The 20,209-nt window shown below is 40.0% G+C and overlaps 1 protein-coding gene across 1 annotated transcript in view; it reads left to right on the top strand.

Annotated features, from left to right (window-relative positions):
- Positions 1–20,209, top strand: part of ptprdb (protein tyrosine phosphatase receptor type Db) — a 169,587-nt gene that overhangs the window by 131,743 nt on the left and 17,635 nt on the right. The window contains exons 14-34 of the mRNA XM_080881151.1: positions 26–135; positions 984–1,181; positions 2,951–3,076; positions 3,232–3,379; positions 3,462–3,610; positions 4,475–4,619; positions 5,433–5,735; positions 6,854–7,047; positions 8,873–8,899; positions 9,499–9,616; positions 9,896–10,483; positions 10,876–10,970; positions 11,597–11,853; positions 13,536–13,629; positions 14,352–14,576; positions 14,675–14,835; positions 16,831–16,842; positions 17,151–17,263; positions 17,352–17,393; positions 17,895–17,992; positions 19,966–20,089. Coding sequence (XP_080737277.1) covers positions 26–135; positions 984–1,181; positions 2,951–3,076; positions 3,232–3,379; positions 3,462–3,610; positions 4,475–4,619; positions 5,433–5,735; positions 6,854–7,047; positions 8,873–8,899; positions 9,499–9,616; positions 9,896–10,483; positions 10,876–10,970; positions 11,597–11,853; positions 13,536–13,629; positions 14,352–14,576; positions 14,675–14,835; positions 16,831–16,842; positions 17,151–17,263; positions 17,352–17,393; positions 17,895–17,992; positions 19,966–20,089 — 3,327 coding nt within the window. The remainder of the gene's footprint in view (positions 1–25; positions 136–983; positions 1,182–2,950; positions 3,077–3,231; positions 3,380–3,461; positions 3,611–4,474; positions 4,620–5,432; positions 5,736–6,853; positions 7,048–8,872; positions 8,900–9,498; positions 9,617–9,895; positions 10,484–10,875; positions 10,971–11,596; positions 11,854–13,535; positions 13,630–14,351; positions 14,577–14,674; positions 14,836–16,830; positions 16,843–17,150; positions 17,264–17,351; positions 17,394–17,894; positions 17,993–19,965; positions 20,090–20,209) is intronic.

Genomic DNA, 20,209 nt, shown 5'->3' with positions numbered 1-20,209 from the left:
GTCTCGTCTTTTTTCCACACTTCAGCTTTGCCAAAGGCTCCTGGCATGCCTGTGGTGACAGAGAGAACTGCAACAAGCATCACTCTCACCTGGGATTCTGGAAACCCTGAACCCGTCTCCTACTATATCATACAGGTATAACAGACTTGTAAGCACGTAAACATTACCTACCTCACAGCACTATATGTACACAAATTGCTGAGACACACATTATACAACTCGAATTCCAAGAAACTTGGGATGTATAATGCTGTATACATAAAACACAATCCAGTGAATTCCAGATCTCATAAACCAATATTTTCAGAACAATGCACAGAAAGCTTGAATTGAGGCATTTTATCATTTTATTAAAAATACAAAACGTGGAACAATTTCGCAATAATGTTCCTCAATGTAAACGTGTAAAGACTCGTTATCGAGAATAAATAATATCGTTAAAGGATTTAGAAAATGTCATGTTTTCTATGTTCTGTTGTAAATAAAAAATGCTATTTATGAATTATTGCATTCTCTGCATACCCAGAGTCTTAGAGCACTAGGATTTATCAATATAAACTGTTATTATGTTGGCCTCAAGCCTACTTAGTATGGCTGCAAAGGCAGGAATCCCTGTTTCTCCCAATACTAATAACCTCCCTCGAAGTGTTCAAAGTAAATCTGGTGTCCTGTGAATACTCCCTACTGACAGTGGTAAATTCATAAAAGAGAATGAATTAACAGTACTATGGTTAACAGTAGTATTGAAATACTCACTTTCTAAATTGCAGGACTCCTGCATGAAACATGAATTGCCAAATTTCACTCTGTACATTTCAATGTAAATCTAGATGAGTAGATGCAGGTATGGTTTTACATAGTTTTGATGTATTTATGTATACAGACACAGCTGTAGCTGTTAACTCAATACAAAGTTGTTTATTGCAGCTTGAATTCAGTCTGTACTTCTTCTTCTTCCCCTTTTCATCTCTTGTTTCATCTAGCATCGCGCCAAAGGCTCAGAGGACCCCTATAAAGAGATTGATGGCATTGCTACAACACGCTATAGTGTGGGCGGCCTGAGTCCTTACTCTCACTATGACTTTCGGGTGGCAGCTGTCAACACCATTGGTCAGGGCCCCTCCAGCGAGGTGGTGGAGGCTCGCACAGCTGAGCAGGCCCCCTCCTCGCCTCCTCGCCAGGTCAGGATGATGCCTTTATTTGACAAAGTGGAAAGCAGTTTTTACAGCGATAAAAATGTTCTTTCCAAATATGGATCGAGGCTATTTTTGACTCTGAGACAGCCGTTGCTGGAGCTGTCTGTCCATCCTGTTCTATTCTCATAAAAGCTTTGAGGGAATTTCAAATTTGGTACAAGCATACATACTGGAATGATTAGAATTTGTTCAAAGGGCCATATACCAGGATTTATTTCACTAATTATTGCAAACTATGGTATACAAAAATGTGGAATTGGATAAAATATCACAGTGATGGCATTTTAGCCAAAATAAATCATCATAATTTTCTATAAAATACATGTTTCTTATATTTATATAGGGTTTTAAATCATTTACATTTGGTCAGAGACCAAATTTTTCTAAGGCTTCACCTCACATATTATACATTTTACATATCATAACATTTCATATTACATGTAGAGAGATATGGATGTAATATGCAACTTGACTAGTTAGGCATATAAATACAAATTGGTATTTCTGGTTCAATATGAGGATGCATTTATGTAACCTCTATTTTAATGCATTTCAGTGTGTGCTGTTTTCCAGTGCTGTGACAAACTTTTTTCCCCCTTCTTGATTTCTTAGTTTTATTTTTGTTTTGTTTTTGCATATTTGTCATGTTTACATCTCTCCAATCATCAAACAACTTTTAATATTAGACAAAGATAAGTAAATACAAAATGCAGTTTTTACACAATGGTTTCATTTCTTTATGGAAAAAACATGCCAAACTTCCCAGGTTCTGCATCAAAAAAGTAATCAGTCCTCCTTTTTCAATTATTAATTAATTGTGATTAATCATGTTTTTGCAAAGAGTTCAGTTGAACTAGCCACATCCAGACCTGATTACTTCTAGGACTGCTGAATCAAGAAACCCCTTGCATATCTGACACCTGTCTGACAAAATGAAGTAGGCCAAAAGATCTTTTTTTAAAGTAACACATTGTGCCACAATCTACAAACAACTCAATAATAGCTGACAAACAAAGACACTGACATCTATCAGTCTGGAAGATGTTACAAAGCCATTTGTAAGGCTTTAGGACCCCATTGAACCCTGATGTAAACCATTATTTACAAATTGAGAAAACTTGGAACAGTGGTGAACCTTCCCAGGATTGGCCAGCCTACCGAAATTACTCCAAGAGTACATCGGTGACTTATCCAGGAGGGCGCAAAAGAACCCAGAATAACATCTAAAGAACTGCCAGCTCACTTGTCTCAGTTAAGGTCAGTCTTCGAGATTCAACATGGAAAGAGATTGGGGGGGGGAAGCATCCATGGAGGAGTTCCAAGGAAAAAACACTGCTGACCAAAAAGAACACAAACGTTTCCCAGTTGCCAAAAAGCATCTTATTGGTCTCCTAGACTTTTGGAAAAGTATTCTGTGGACTGATGAGACAAAAGTTGGATTTTTGAAGACCTGAATCTTCTTACAGCTGGTGTAAAACTAACACAGCATTTCAATACAAAGAACTTACCAATAGTCAAACATGGTGGTGGTAGTGCGATGGCACTTTCACACGCGCAATATTGACATGTCAACCAAAACGTACACCTTCTATAGATGAAGGGTCTTTTCCCCCTAGACTTAAATGCGATCATTGTCCGTTTGGCAACCACATAAACTGTCCCCTGTTGCCTATTAGCAGAATCCAGGTTTAAACTTTCTCCACATTTGTGTCACTTTTGCACTTGGTGTTTAATTTTACTCTTTTTATTTGTAGGTCATAGGTCGGATGCTGAGCGCCACAACAGCAATGATCCACTGGGATGAGCCTGAGGAACCTAATGGACAGGTGGTTGGTTACAGAGTGTACTACACCTCTGACAATTCGCTGCCAGTGAACCAGGTGTGTATTCCTGTGTGTGTGGTTTGGCTTATTGTTATTGTTACTATTTATGCATAACAGATGATAACTTGTGTTGCCAAGATGTATAAGGTATGAGAGTGTATCTGTGTGCCTGCTTGCATTCATGCATTGTGTTGTGCACCGGTGTTGTGCAGTGGGAGAAGCAGATGGTGCGTGGATCCAGCTTCATCACCATCCAGGATTTGACTCCTAACAAGACTTATTACATCCGAGTGCTGGCCTTTACCTCTGTAGGAGATGGCCCCTTGTCCCAGGACCTGCAGATTATAGCCAAGACTGGAGGTAAAATAAGAGAAGCAAATGGCATATAATGGTTAAGATTATGTAGTCTTAGTGTTCTTTAAACATTCCTCTTCCCCTTTAGTTCCTTCTCAACCATTAGATTTTAAGGGTGAGGCAAAGTCTGAAACCAGTATCCTGTTGTCCTGGGTGGCTCCAACGACCCAGGGTGGCCCAGATAACCAGATTACAGGATATGAACTTGTTTACCGACGAGCTGACAACACAGAAGAGGTAAAGATGGGGAGATAAAAAAAATTGTCACTAAATGGGCTGTTTTCATAAATTTATAATTTTATAGGTAAAGTTGTGGTCAGAAGTTTACCTAAACCCATCATTGGTATGAATGTCATGATCATTTTGGACGTTGAATGTTTTCTTTGAACTGTTCAGTTTTCAGGGTGGTATGATTGTACAGAAAAGAAAACTTTAATGACTTTAAAAAACATGAATTGAGTGCACAAGTTTGAATTTAATGATTTATTTATTTCTCGAGTCCACACAGGCTCAACAGGGCACGCAAACAGGCTCAATTTGAATCTTGATTCTTTTAATCATTGGTGATCGTGACTGATTACAACTGGTAGTTTCTCTTTTCCCGCATAACATGGATTAGTTTCACAGCAGTTGTTGGATTGACCAATTTTTTAAAACAATGGGAAAAACGAGTAAAGAAACAGAACAATGATCCCAAACACACATCAAAACCATTTTTGAAATGTTTGATGTTACGTTTTTGGAAGGGCTTCCCAAAGCCCCAACATCAACTCTATTGAAAATTTGTGGATCAGCCAGTTCTGTCTCAGGAAACCAACCATTTCAAACAAACTCTGCTAATTCTGCCAGTTCAGCAAACAGTCACTAAAGATGTATGCTGTAAAATCAGTCACCTGAAAAAATGAAAAGTTGAAAGAAATCATTAAAAGCTCCAAGATACCATGACATCCATGCCCTTAATGAGTGTCCCTAAAATTCTGATCACATTGGTAGGTGGATAGACAATAACAAATTCAAATACGATTGTGTAAAGTGATACTAATTTGATATCATTATTGATCTAGTTATAAAAAGTTAACTCTTGTCTTTTTGTCCCTTCAGAAAAAAGTGAGCTTTGAGCCCGCCACATCCTACCTGCTCAAGAACTTGAAGCCCTTTTCCACCTACACCTTCCAGCTAGCTGCCAAAAGCAAAAATGGAATTGGGGCATATACCAATGAAGTGTCCATTGACACACCACAGACACGTAGGTCTACCTGCACAGACTGCAGTGTGTGAAAGTGTGAAGGTGTTTGTGAGAGCGAAAGAGAAACAAGATCCAGTTTTGACAATGCAAAAGCAAATACATGTAATGCTAAATCACGTAGGTTTCTCTGCTGCAATTTTAATTAGACACATATGTGGCATTGTTGCATTGTCAAAAAGGGGCCATCATGAATCAAGACCATAGCTGGAGCTGACCTCAGAATTGATATTTCAACAAATATATAAAAGACCAATAATTATTTCAAGAACTTAGCTTTAGTTGATGTATTTTGCATACAGTACTAAGCAATTCTTTTAAGATTGCCAGAAAAACTTCATTTGTTGGCTACCAATCTGAGGTCCGTAAGAGACTCAGTAAAACAAGGTAAGACGAGGTTGGCAGATAGACATGAGAAGTCCAACATGGACCACAGAGGCTTGTAGGCTGTAAGGACAAATTATGGGAAGGTATGTGTGTTTCAAGCTCTAGTCAGTGTTTTTGTCATTCACTCGTTTTCATTAATCAAACATTGCTACCAAACAGAAGTTGACACCCATCATTTCAGTATCTCTGTTCAACCATCTTTTAATTTCTATGGTCATTTTTCAAAAGAGCTTCAGTTCTCCAGAGTTTCTTTTTCATTTTGTGTTTCTTTGTCTTTTGCTCTCTGTCTCTCATCTGCTCAATTTCACCCCCATGGCAAACCTCACTTCTCCACTCACCTCTCCACCCACCAATAACAACTTGTACACACAACCAAATAACATTTACCCAAACAACCCCTATTGTGCCTCCTCAAAACTGGCCAATCAGTTCCTTCAGCACCTCCCCAGGACATCAAATGCACCAGTCCCAGTTCTACCAGCGTCCTGGTAAGTTGGGCACCACCACCTGTGGAGTTTCAGAACGGCATCATTACAGGATACTCCATCCAGTATGCCACTACAGAGGGCAACAAAACATCAAAAAGAATTGATGGAATTTCTCCGGAAAGTTCTCCGTATCTCCTGGAAAACCTAGAGAAATGGACTGAGTACGGCATAACCGTGAGGGCACAGACGGAAGCTGGGGATGGACCAGAAAGTTTACAGCTTCTTATCCGCACTGAGGAAGATGGTATGTTCCCAACAAAAGATACAAATAAAAATAGGATGGTCCTCCCTACTAATAGTCGCTACCTCTAACTTACTAACCAAGCAGCACCCTAAACTAACAGCAAGCTTGTTCTACTGGCCAGTAAACTCATTTATTCTGTTCTTGAGCTGCAATTTAAACGGACAATGCATTTGTGAACCACTGTCAGACCCTCCAGTGAAAACCTCCTCTTTATTTTTCCTTTGTAACCACCAGAATCTGCCAACATACAGAATCTCCCTCACCACTGCTTTCTCTTGTCAGCAGCAGTCCCCTTTTTTCCTGCAGCAGCTGGCATTATCCGCTTTTATTTTTTTGAACCAGCATCTTTTTTCCTCACCTTTCCCTTTCTTCTAAAAGCCCCTCTTTTTACTAAAAGGATTGCTGAGATTTTCCTGTCGAAAGCTAGCAATAGTCCCCTCTAACAATAACAAGGCTGTCGGTGTACCTCAATCTTTCCTCACCTTGGCTTTTCTCACCAGTAATCTGTCCTACCAAATCATTTCCAGTACCTTTACAATTATTTTGATACATCTAATGTTAAACCAGTGCAGTGTCTTATTGTATCTAGAGTAATTTGTTATATTTTTGATTCCAGTACTCTTTGTGCTTGTGGGTGGGTCTGTCAAATAGATAAAGGTGGCTGGAGTTTTTTCCTTCTTTTTGTATATTTTTGCTTTTTGGGGAAAGAAGTGTAGTTCTTGGCAGTACGGGAGAGGTTTTTCTTGATAACAGTATTTTCTCTTTGACTGCCTGCCACTATTTATCTGCCCCTGGCAACAAATCCTTTTCTATCTGCCATTCTTATCTTTTCTACATTTGCTTCTTATCCTCCACTGCTTTTTTCCTCCATGTTTTTCCTCAAGCGCTCTCATTTTTTTTACTATTTTGACTTTTTTCCCCTGACATCAGAGCTGTTTTAGACTTTTTGTAGGGTTGTAGTTTTTCACCTTTTTTTAGCTTTTGGCTGTTTTTGCCCCTGAAAGCATTTTTTTTTTTTTTACTAGAAAGAAACTTCACTAAAGTGAAGGCCTTTAACTGAGAGGTTTAACTGCCCATCATCTGTGACCCTTGACTTCTATCCAAAAATGCATTTGTAGTTCCAAGTGGTCCTCCACGAGGGGTGGAGGCAGAAACTGTGAACGCCTCGGCTGTTAGGGTGAAATGGCGAGCCCCTGCACCTGAAAGACAGCACGGTCTGATCCGAGGCTACCAAGTCCATTATGTGAGGATGAACTACGGAGAACCTCAGGGTCAGCCATTCATCAAGGACATCCTCATAGATGACTCACAGGTAACCCGAGAATATTACCTTAATGGGTAATCTGTAAATAAGTAATCTATAAATGCAATATAAAACATTATGAGATAAATTATATTACATGGTAATGCTGATTATTAGCACAGTCAGCTCAGTTCAGCAGCACGTAGGTTTACTTGGACATATTATACAGATGTCAAAAACCACGATGTGGCCATTAAGACAATAAAGTATCTTATTTCAATTGTGCAAACACCATCTGTCATAGAAGGTGTTGTGCTGGAATTAGGACCCAAATATAGGACAATATAGGCTTTTTATTTAAGTCCAAAATACATTAACACAAGTTCAGAAACACAAAGAGAACCATAAGAAACAGCAAAGAGCAAACAGAAGAAAGGTCAGTGAGGACTAACTAGGGATTAGACTCAGATGTGTATAATCAGCACAGGTGAGGACAATCAAGTAGGGAGGAAAAAGAACACATGAGAGGACCAACTTTTTAAAGTAAAACAGGAAATGTGTAACAACTGTTAGTTTAAAAAAAAAAAAAGAAGCGCAAAGAAGGACAACAAGACAGAGGCAAAGGAAGCAAAATTAACCCAACAAAGCAGGAAATGGCTAGAAGACAATTAAAACCTAAGAAGACATCAGACCAGGTAGCACTGGTGAGCCACGACATTACTATAGAACTGAAAACACTGAAGAAACTAAACATGTTAGAAAGAAAAAAATGACAAATTTTAACTCAAATTAAATATGAACCAAGCACACAAAAAACTAACACTAGAACAGCAACTTCACAGGTATTCAGAAAACTAAATGAGAGCTAGAACTTAAATAAAATAGTGAAACTAAAGGTGAGCTTTACTGGAACAATAAAAACAAAACAGGGATCCAATATTACTAAAATAGCAGGAAACAACACTATGACAACAGAATTAGTGACTACACATTTGCTAAATAAGAAGCTAACTCTCTTATTTGTCTGTATAATATCTCATACCTGCAACCAGTACGCTTAGTTTTGCATGAATACGGGAAACAAGCTGGTCCATCTTTGTGCAGGTCGGCGAATGTCAGACTTTTTCTACCCTTTAGAAATGAAAGAACCTTCAAACCCTCACCACAATTTTAAAGAATCAACAGTTATAGAGACATCAACTAAAAAGGATCCAAATTAAATTTTGCTTAAATGCACCCTCTCTGTTGTCTAAATCTCTTCACCCAGCTGTGGGCTTACTTGTATTTGAGAATCAGTGTTTTCTCCTGATTGTGCTAAGTCAACAGTCCGCAACCCGTAGCTAAACACTTAGCGAACAGACGTGAGAACAAAATCATTATTCTCATCACATGTTATGTAACTCCACTAATGTCCAAGTAGTAATAACAGCTAGTAACTCATGTTATGTGCCAGCAAAAGCAAGCAAATGTCATGTCAGCCAAAGTCCGTTGGTAAAGAAAATACCACAGTGTTAAGTATCGTACTTTACATCTTTAACATCTAAACTCAACATTAAAAATGCGCTTTTTTCAGTAAGGGTAAACTATTTTCTGACTCTTACTCTTTCGAGTAAGTGGAGCTAGCATTTGTTTCTTCTTGTTTTGTTTTCTGGTAAATGTGAGAATTTTTCCCATCGCAACTCTAAAAGTAATGTGAACACAGCCTGACTCACAGAATTCCTAAAATAAGATTTACAATCTGATAAGGTTAAACAGCCTTAATGTGTGTTATTACGTTTTATTTAAATTAAACTGGAGATTTTGTTAAATGCAGATAAAAAAAAAAGTCCTTTTGACTATTACTCATAATGTGTTTCTCTCTTCTTTTTTTTCCTCCTGCTGCTTCATCATTCAGTGGGAATACGATGACTCAACAGTATATGTGAGTAAACATTTATTTGTGCATATTATTTGATGTTAGAAAAAGAAAAAAAAGTAGATGAGTCATATTTATGAGACTGGAGCTTTAAAATTAAGTCTTTAAACGTCGTGCAAGAACACATTTCTATTTCTGTATTGCGTGTTCACCAGGAACATAGAAAAGAGAATATATTTAATAAAGGGACCTAAAAAAAACCCCACAGATGACTGATAATATGAGTCATTTTTTGTATCACCAAAATATTCTTGCTATATATACGATTTACACACATACTAAGAAATTAACAAAATATATGTGTTTATATGGAGACAAATCAGTTTTTAATTTCTTTGTAGGTAAACGATATTTTGAGTTTAAAAAATGATTTAAACAAGAGTATCCGTACATGTCTTGATATTGTTTGTGCAGAAGTGAGCTGAATAACTGCACAGTCACACTGTCAGGCACAAAGACTGTACGCTTTTGCTGTACCTCTTTGTGTTGCTTTAACCGCACCCTCCTTGAGTCTCTTTTTGTTGAGCAGTGACTGCTCATTATCCCGAGGACAAACAAAAATTAGTGGCCTTTTGTCGCTGACAATGCTTTTTGTTGTTCTGCAGGAAGTGGTGCTTGGGGACCTGAAGGCAGATACTGCCTACTCTGTATCAGTAGGGGCTTACACTGCCAAGGGCGATGGCGCTCGCAGCAAACCTGTTACTGTGTGCACCGCCCCGCCATGTAAGTGTGTCTGCACAGACCCAACCATACACAAAGACACAGAGGTTGAAATAAATGACACACGTAGTTGATTGTCTTTGAGAGTTTGGCATCACTAATGATAATTATTGCCCATTGAAATGGTCTCACACCTTGCTGTGCCACAAGAAGCCACGGGTGCTGTATTAATCGTATTGTGCAGTTTTGCTCGAGGTAATGAATAATGTGCTTTGTAATTACCGTCTAATTTTCTTTTCATTATTCTCTCCCTCTCTCCTGTTTCTTTCCTTTCCCTCGTAGTGCCCGAGAAGCCCAAACTGCTAGTGAGTGCCACTGACTCGGGTACGGCCCTGCTTCAGTGGTACCCCCCTCCCAGTCCAGCCACCCCGCTCCTGGGGTACCGCCTCACCTTCGGCCGCGTTGACGTTCTCCCTTTTACAGTGGTTGAGTTTCTCCCCAAGGAAAACCGCTACACTGCCCAGGATATCCACAAGGGTGCTAACTATGTGTTCAGACTGTCAGCCCGCAACAAGATGGGCTATGGAGAAGAGGCTGTAAAAGAGGTGACTACTCCAGAAGACGTCCCGAGTGGATATCCAGAAAATATTATCTCAGAAGAGGCGTCTGCCACCTCGCTTCGGCTGGCGTGGAAAACAGTCCCGCTGATTGAGCAAAATGGGAAAATTTTGAAATACTCGGTGCTATACAAGGATATAAACAGTCGGGGAAACGCTACAGAGGTTGTGGTGCCCACTCAAAGGTCGAGTGTTTTGTTGGAGGGTCTGAGTGCCGATACTGTGTATGATGTCAGGGTGTGTGCGTTCACAGCTGTCGGTCCTGGGCCTTACAGCCCCAGTGTCCAATTTAGGACCCAACGGCTAGACCAAGGTAGGCTCACACTCACATTCTAACGACCCATCTTCACCAGGCTCAGGATGCTAGACACACTTCCAAACAGCACATTTGAGAGTAAATCAAGCAAAGTCCCACATGAACATGAGACATCTTGTGGCTGCATCCTAAGTGTCCTTTTTCGTTGTCTTGTCACTGTAGCCTTAGACCCAACATCCTTTTCCTAAAGCAAGGTAAGAGTTTTGGGTCTTGGGCAGGAATCACAGTCCTGTGTGTTAATAAGAGCAAATAACTAGCATGAGGCTGGTACTAGAGAATGATACGCAGGTAAGACCAGTAGGACTGGACAGTAGAGACCGTAACTGCGAATGCTGGGCCACATTAATACTCCTTTCTTTTTTTTCTTTTTTCTTTTTCCCGTCCCGTAGTTTTTGCCACCAACTTCAGAGTAAAAGCATCCATGAAGAACTCTGTCCTGCTGTCCTGGGAGATCCGTGATAAGAACCCTGTCCAGCCGTTCACTGTAAGGAGATGTATATTTGTTTGTTAGTAGGTATAAAAATTAGCCGTGCCTCATGCAGTTTAACGTTTATAAGCTGAAAAAGCAGGACCTTGATAAAAGCGTGAGATTAAATTCAGAATTGCATGTTTTGCAGTTGTATATGGCAGATTAATTATGAGGAATCATATTTCCAACCACTCATTATCTATGAAGCTTCACTCTTCCTGTCAAGAAAAGATAATGAAGTCTGGCTCCTTAACAGACAAAGGAAGATACTGTTACTTTTATCTCACAATTGCCACAATTTATGTCAAAATCTTTTCACTCCATCTTGGAGTCATAACGTAGTTAAATGTAAATACACAGACATTTGATACATATTTACAGATTAAATATGAAGAGAAAATTCATAGAACATCAAAACCTCTCACGTCTGTGGTAAACAAATATTCATGAACTGGTATTTTTTATAACAAAATAGCATCACAACTTGATTTTCTTCATTGTCAGTGCAATCCATCCTTTGTGGTTTCTACTTCCATTGGAGGAACTGCACAATATAAGCATAATTTTATTCTAATCAGCTAAGTGTAAGGCAAAACTAGGCTTCCTATTTAGACCTCTATGTGCATTTGTGGTGTTTTCAGATCCTGTATGGGAAGGGCCAGTCTGTGGAAGTGGATGGCAAACAAACTCAGAAGCTGATCACTGGTTTGGAGCCAGACACTCAGTACTCTTTTCTGCTAACCAACCGAGCCAACAGCGCTGGGGGCCTGCAGCACCGTGTCACTACTACCACCGCTCCAGACATCCTGAAAACCAAACCTATTGTAGTGGGAAAGACTAATGCAGATGGCATGGTGACTGTGCAGCTACCGACTGTACAGACCACAGCTAAAGTCAGGTAGGAAAGACTTAAAGCATGTAGACAGAGTGGATTTGTTATCCTAAATACCAACTGTGAAAGCTTTAAATTATTACTTTGTATCAATATATCTACGGACCCTGTGAGGTCATTTTACTATGTCTCGGAGCTTACAACAAGTCTGAGAACTCCCTCAACAGACCAAACGAATCCCCACTACTGAACATTTTATCTGCTTTTTGGCACCAATAATAAATATAGATACAAAGTCCAAATAGCCATACATGTTTAAATATGCATACTTCTTCTCACAGCTATTTTCCAGAAGTCTGTCTTTCTCTGTCACTTCAGTAGTGTTTTGGGGTGGGGGGGTTTTCCACTCTTTTATTGTTTACAAGATGGTCACTCAAAATGTCAAAATAATCCAAAAACACAAACTGGATTTAAATACGTATCGATTTGGATACTATTCCCTCTTTACAAATTCTTATTGTCAGATTCAACATGAGGCCGCATACTGTATTAGTAGTTCTCTCCCAGCAGATGCCACACACTTTCAACGTACTATACTGTTTCACAGCAGCTACAACTACAGCAACATACTAATGTATATTAGTATAATGTATATCATATTGATGGTCAGATACTGCATACTCTTTTAAAGTAGAGATAACACCCAGAGTTAGATGAGAGGATCAATAGCACTTTTCTGTCACCAGCAGCCACTTAGCTTAGCTAAGCACTTGAAACAGCCTGAGTCTGTTTGTAATAGAAATTGCCAACCACTTTTTCTTATGCTCAGAAAGTAACTACAATTTTTTTTAAACTTTTCATAAAATTAATTTTCAAAGAATTAAATGGATAAAAAATCTATGAAAAAATTTAAATGGCTACAATTTAGGTCCAGGTCATTTATTTAGCCCTGTTATGCAATTAAAGTTACGACTGCTCTTGTGAACAACACATTTGTACTTTTGAATTTGGCTGCATGCGTCTTCCCCACAGTTCTGTCCTCTCTCCTTTTTCCTTCTACAGAGAAGCAATGTCATAATGTTGCCTCCACTATGCTTTACTATAGAGATGATATGAGTCAGTGCATTGTGTTTGCCAGATGCTTGGAGATCTGACTTCACAGTGCACCATTTGGCAAACTCCAAGTAGGCTCTGATATGCATTTTTCAGAAGTGACTTCTGTCTTGCTTCTCTACCATGAAGGCCAGTTTAATGGAGTTCTACTTCCAGGGAGTTTCCTTCATCTTTGAAGAGCACCTTTGAAGTTCCGTTTAATGATCTTGTGGTTTTAAGTCACTTTCCAGACCAAGACTATTCCTGCTCAGTTATTCCACTTGACCTGACAACCATCCTTATGATTATCCTTGTACATGGCCTTCGTGCCCGTGGTACCACTGATAGCGTTAGAAAGTTTTATGCCCCTATCCTTTTCTGTGCTTTAAAACAATATTATAATTGCTGGCTTTAGAGTTTCTTAACTTAATGGCTTGTTTTTGTGAATTATGGGTCTTTATATAGACAGGTGTGTCCATCATGTTCCATACACATCGAGAATAAATAAAGTGTAACATCAAATGCCTCCATACTTTTGTGTCTGAAATCCTTTTAAAGTATTCTGTTAAATGTCAGAACACTGACGGTTCTTAAGAAACTGTGCAGTTTGGAGTGTGCTTCCTCAGGCCTGATCCCAGTTGCATGTTGTGTTTCAGGGGTTATTTTGTGGTAGTGGTGCCGCTGAAGAAGCAGAGAGGGGGAAAATTCTTGAATCCTTGGGAGGACCCTGACCAAATGAACCTGGATGAGGTGAGACGTGCAGCAGGCAGGAAAAATAAAAAGCTAAATAATGGTCACACTTGTTATAAGGTAATACCGATGCTGGGGGGGAATGATTATGTTAATCAGGATGATGGGGGTAATAACTGTTAAATGCGATGCAGATTTTTTGTCTGTTGTATCAGACTTATCAGACTGTGCCTTGTTACGTGAAGGCAAACGGCCTAACCATCCATTCCTTGCTCACTCTAAACAATGCTTTCACATGCCATTTCCCATCTAATTCCACTCCCTGCCTTTTTCTAAAGACTTCACCACCTCATTATTCTGCTCTGAAAGCAATTGAGTCAATAGAGTTTTATGGCGCCTACTGTCTCAGTGGATAAATGTGGCAGCAATTCAGTTGATGAACAAATTTGGGCTAAGGTGATATTGCACTGTACAGTCCATTGTTTCTACAATAATGAGGGTTTTGTTTGGGGTAAAATTGTCAAAACTGACCTTTTTTTCTGAAGGTTTTTTTGTATGTGGGTTGGGATGGGAGGGGGGAGTTTGAAGCAGACTGATGATCTGGTCATGCCCTTTGTTTGAACTTGGTGCAACCAGCATTTGCAGGTTGTTGTCCTATTTTTATGTCACGTATTTGTGTCAGACGTTTTTTTGTTTCTTTGTTTCCTTTCTGTCAATTTTCCCCATCTCCTCTAAACTCTGAACCTGCCTGCTCATTTTCTCTGTTTTGTTTTTCCTCATAGCTCCTCAGAGAGATCAACAGAACCAGCGTCAGCCGAGCCCTTCGCATCCGCAGACAGGCTAGCCAGTCAGATCCCAGGGCTTATGTCACCGCTCACTTCAAGACTCTGCCCATTGAATTCACATTAGGGGACGGCCGAAACTACGGCGACTTTCGCAACCGTCCACTGCAGAACGGACAAGACTATGTTTTCTTTGTGCTGGCGCTGCTCGACCTCTCCGAGAATGTGAGTGCAGATGCAAACACGCCCGAACAAATCTACCGTCTGGGTACACTGGTGTTTAATTTATACGTGTAACTGCTTAAACCCTTGGTCTCTTGCAGACTATGTATTCAACCAGCCCTTACTCTGATCCTGTGACATCATCATATGTGGATCCTCAACCAATTGTTGATGAGGAGGAGGGTCTTTTGTGGGTGGTGGGGCCTGTGCTGGCTGTGATCTTCATTGTCTGCATTGTCATTGCCATTCTCCTCTTCAAGAGGTAAGATCAGCACGATGGAGGAAAACAGAAATAAACGCTGTTCAGTAGTACATTTGAATGCTGACACAAAGAAAGCTGTAAACAAAAGAGATTTTGAGTTTTGCTGAATATGGAGAAAAGAATTTAAAGCTTCACATAAGTCTTTATAGTAGGGACAACAGTTATTCTGCAGGGGTTTATCCATTTCCATCACTTAATGTATCTTTTTTGTTCATTTCATGAATATTTCCTACAAGTTATCAAGCAGTGTGTGACAGAAAAAGATCCTAATCAGCAGACAGTGTCAGTTTTCTTTCAGAGATGTGCATACAGATTATTATCGTTTACATCAGTTGTCAGATCTATCATTTTGTGTGAACATCATTTATATTTCTAAATGAATAAAAAAATCAGCATTTCCTTGTTGCTTTAAAGGTTAAACCAGTGGGTTAAATGTATGGTGAAATATTTATAATTATTTATACTAATAATAGCTAAGCTTAAATTTGAGGTTTTCATAGATATGTATTTTTTTCTGTCATCATCAGTACTGTGCAAAAGTCATGAGCAATGCTTCTTCAGGCTTTCTGAAGGTCATTCACCTCTAAGGTGATTCCCAAAGAGCTATTAGCTGAACATTTTTCATATCTCATAATGGTGTACGAGCTGCCCTTAAAAAAACTGAGAAAACTGGACGAGTGCACAGGTTTAAAAACATCTGAAATGATGTCTTTAAGAAATAAGAACATTTCCAGGACCTCAGAGATGCATCTGGTCCTTCACGCGATCCATCTACTGTTTGCTGAAGCCTTATGAGAAATGGCTTCAGTTGAAGAGTGGCTGTCAAGAAGCCACTCGTAAGGAAGGAAAAGTGGAGAAAAGAACTGGACCTAAAATCAGTGGCAACGGGTCTTCTGGAGTGACAGGAATGACTGTTTTCAGCCATCTTTCGTTATAAACAGCCTCTGTCATGGTTCGGAGCTTCATTTCCGCTGGTGATGTCAAAATTGATGGAATCATGAAAACTACCATCAGCGTGACAATGACGCCCAAACACACTGCCAGTGCAACAAAAACAAACCTGGAGAGAAAAACAGACAACAGAGCACTATGAGTCATGGATTGGCCTCCCCGGAGCCCGAACGTCATTATTGACAATATTGAAGCAGCGCGGGATCCTCTTGACAGAGAATGGAACAAAAATAAAGCCAACATCCAAACAAGAGACTTGAAAGCCCTTCAAGAAGCCTGGAGAACTATTCCTGACGACTACTTAATGAAACTACAAGAAAGCTGCCTAAGAGTGTGTTTTGAGGAAAAAAGATGGCAACACCAAATAATGACTTTCAAGCTCATTAGAAGCAAAGTCTGTTTTTGTCTTATATACTGAGTTTATATACTTCCAATAAATTGTTGCACCAATTTCCCATTTTTGAAGAAAACTGCAAATAAAAATAAATAAAGTATTTGCACAGTAACGCCCATTTAAAGCCAAATATAGGGAGCAGTGTTAGCTAGCATGAGAGAAAAGTGAAAGATAACATTATCACCCATTAGCACTATTCACGATAAGCTCGCCAGCCAATCTTCTAGCTAGAGGTTAGTTAATGCACATGAATAATTAGTGTGACTGATGCAGCTCAGCAAAATTATTAACCTTGATGGTCATAATCTAATACTCAGTACAGCCCTAGAGTGTAACTCCTGGTGATTTCTAGCTATTCATTTCACACTTGTTCTTAAGCTGTACCATTCCAGGGCAGAGTTGCTAGGTGTTGATATGTATGTAGTGTCCTTGTGTGAAAAAGCTTTTGTGTTTAGATTTACTGTTGATCTTTATAGCTACAGGAGGTGCTGTTTTGCATATTTAAGATCATATTATTATTCCTATCCATTTAAATGAGAGGAAGAGAATGAGTTCAGCAATGCTTTAGTCCCTGATGTTTGTTGATTGGACACTAATGTTATTCATCCTTGTCTCTGCTTTTATCTACACGTCTGCCTACGTGGATCCAGCAAACCTGACAGGTAAACAAACACTGCTTATTACCATTTCCTCTGTCCTACGGGGACAATTTCCTTGCAAAGAATCATTTACAAAATTGAACCCAGAAGAGTCAGGATTATTGCCGTGTGCCTTTATTGACAATATATTAACTAGAAGTATACTGGCTGAATTGTACATTTGTAATCCCCCAAGCTCACTTTATTCAGTGTGTTGGATAAAGATATGTATGGGAAGAGTGACAGCTGCACTGCATCGGCTGGTTTATGTCCATCATTTTAAGTGCATTTTAAGTAGATCAGGTTGAGGTAAATTATGTTTGTTCTTCCAGGAAAAGAGCCGAGGCTGAAGGAAGAAAGGGCAGTTTTCCCTGCAGCAAAGCGATGTCCTCCCACCATCCCACTGATCCTGTGGAGCTACGCAGAATCAACTTCCAGACTCCAGGTAGATTGGGGAGAAATATCCACATGCAAAATATGCTATATGTGGCCAGTGTTGATGAGATTAACTGTGGTGTTGTTTCCCTTTTCAGCCTACCGTGTATCAGTGTACCGCGGTTATCGGCGTCTGTCAAGTTAGTTGGTCCTTGTCCCCCTCTTTCTTTCTTTCTCTTTCTTTTTCTGTCTTTCCATTTTTTCTACTCTTTTCCTTCTCCATATCCATGCTAACTAACCATCCATCCCGTATAGGATGAAGCTGCTTGACATTTCATCAAACGCCTCCGGAATACTTCTACTGAAAAAAAACAAAATTAAAATCATGCTAAATTTTTTATTGCCTGTGTCATAGCCTTTTTTTAAATCTTCACCAGCAGTGTGCGTATCCTCTGAAGACATGTTATTGTGCCTCAGTAACTTTCTAAACATGCACATTGTTCCTTCTGTCTGCCTGGAGAGAAAACGGTCACTTAACCAAAAAAAAAAAGACAACACTTCCATTTGCTTCCTCCACTCTCCATGGACCGAGCACTAAACAACACCTCCTTTGAGAATCCTAACTCTTAACATTTTCCTCCAAAGGAGTTCAGTTGTGTGTGTATCAAAACCGCCTCTTTTTCTGTTTCTGTGCTCGGCAGGCATGGCAAGTCACCCGCCCGTCCCCATCTCTGAGCTGGCAGATCACATTGAGCGCCTCAAGGCAAATGACAATCTCAAGTTCTCTCAAGAGTACGAGGTACGAATGCTGATTATCTGATGCACATAAACACACGCACACACTCGCATATTTATCATTGACCTGCCGTTTCTTGCTCTTGCTCAGTTCCAGTTCTGATAGCGAGCGCGAGTAGATTTAAAGCCTCGCATTGACTATACAGTTAAGTTACGTTTGGATTCGTCTCCGTCGAACGATACAAAATCGAGCGCATCTCCCTCTCTCTGCTGTCTTGTTGTTATCTATACAAATATAAGAGGAAAATTGAAATTGCAAGCTCAAAGAGAGTTTGCTTACAGCCAGATGGTTATCAACCCCTCATTTCTACACTCTGGTGGAGAAAAGGGGAGCTAGAAATAAAGCGGCAGCCACAGAGAGCAGACTCGCCAAGAGATGCAAGAGGCAAATGTTCTCTGTAAAATAGACGCTTCTTGATTAGTTTCCTTCAACTTACAGAAGAGTTAATGTGGAACAACAACAGAAAAGCCATTTGCTTGGAGATAACAGTGTGGCTGAACTTGTCGTGCTGAACTGTGGCCCTCAAAAAAAAGACATTAGCAGAAATATTATGGCTGTGTCGCAAATAGCGCTACAATGAGCTCCACGGAGAGCTGTTAAAAGAGTAAAAATGTTTTCTTTTCCCTGCATAAAAAATGTGTTTAGGCCAAGGGCTTCTGGGTGGAGGAGACTGCATAAGGCCCTAATTGGTTGCCGCAAAAGAGAGACAAATTGTGTGTGACAGATATATAGTACGTATATAGAGAAAGACAAGGACACATTATGCAAAAAGTAGAAAAACAGAGCAAGAATGTTTTTTGGGGGGCGGAGAGTGTTGGGAGAGAGGATAAAGGAGGATGGAGGAGACATTGAGGGAGAAGCTGTATGCAATTGTGGTGTGAGCTGGAACCACTCTGTTGAGCCTCACATTCTCTCTGCATGACTGTGTGCTTTGTTCGGTACTGAAGCTTTAACGAAGGAACAAGAGAGATGGATGGAAGAGGGACTGAGAGCGAGAGAGAGGCCAGAAATGATTGCGGTGTAATAATCAGGCACACATGATGTCGGCTGCTCATGGAAAGCAGTCTTAAACACACACACACACACAGATACGTGCACGTATCCAGTACCGCTCCTGTCCACTTTTTCCTTAACCAAACCATAATTATGTGTCGTAAAATATTCAGAATTGCTAAATTGCTCTGGCTCTCTCCTCTTCGTCCCTCTCCATTGACAGCCCTATAATGACCTCATGTCTGCCTCTCCCAGCTAACAGCAATGGTTGCTGTAATTACCCTCTAGGAACTTAATGTGTTGCTCTAACACAACCATCCCCTCTCTCCCAGGGTTATTGGTTGCGCTTTTATCGTCTTTCTCTTTTAGCTAGTTTTGAAAGTGGAAAGTCTTTCTTGAAAAGGGATATCATGGTTGCCCACGTTCCTATACAGTATCAATAATACCTTCTTAATTTTCAGTTTGTTGTTGGTTTTAACAGTGGGTTTTGCTGCAACGATCCTGCCCCGGTGCCTGTGAGCTCAGATTCTTGGAACTGTTAAAATCTTCCTGTTCTGGATGCCAATTTCTTGCACGTTGAGGTTCAGTTTAAGAGATGCCAGCAGTAAATTTTAAGTGCTAATGCTTGGTGCTTATGTGTGATTTTAGAGAATCAGCCAATGCTGTGCACGCATAAGCAGCATATCGTACCTTACAATCATACGGGGATTAAAAGTGGTATGTAGCAAGATTGTTTTTTCCTCATTGCAAGTCCTGTGAATCATTCGTGCCACGGCCATTTATCTTAATCTAATGTTTTTGACAGACTGCATGCTAGTCTCACTGTCTGAAACCCACTTGCTTTAATAATGCCAAAATATTTCTGGTAACAAAAACATGATTGAGCACAGAACAACTGTGGTAAGCCACATGAAACGATATAACTGCAACAGCTTCTCGTTGATGTTTGTTCTTTGTTTGACCTTCGCTTGCGTGTCTTGCAGTCAGTCGATCCTGGTCAACAGTTCACGTGGGAGAACTCCAACTTGGAGGTCAACAAACCAAAGAACCGCTACGCGAACGTCATTGCCTACGATCACTCCAGAGTTATACTCTCCAGCATCGAGGGTAGGACACGCTTCCGCTGTGTTTATGTGCGTGTGTGGGTGTGCATGACCTGTTACCTCCGTCTTTATATGGCTACGGTAATGGTTTCAGGAAATGAGGCCACTCTGGTCACTTTCTCAG

Source organism: Rhamphochromis sp. 'chilingali', assembly GCF_963969265.1.
Source record: "Rhamphochromis sp. 'chilingali' genome assembly, chromosome: 4".
Classification (NCBI taxonomy): domain Eukaryota; kingdom Metazoa; phylum Chordata; class Actinopteri; order Cichliformes; family Cichlidae; genus Rhamphochromis; species Rhamphochromis sp. 'chilingali'.
Note: the sequence above shows the minus strand (reverse complement) of the source record. Positions and strands in the feature narration are given on the sequence as shown.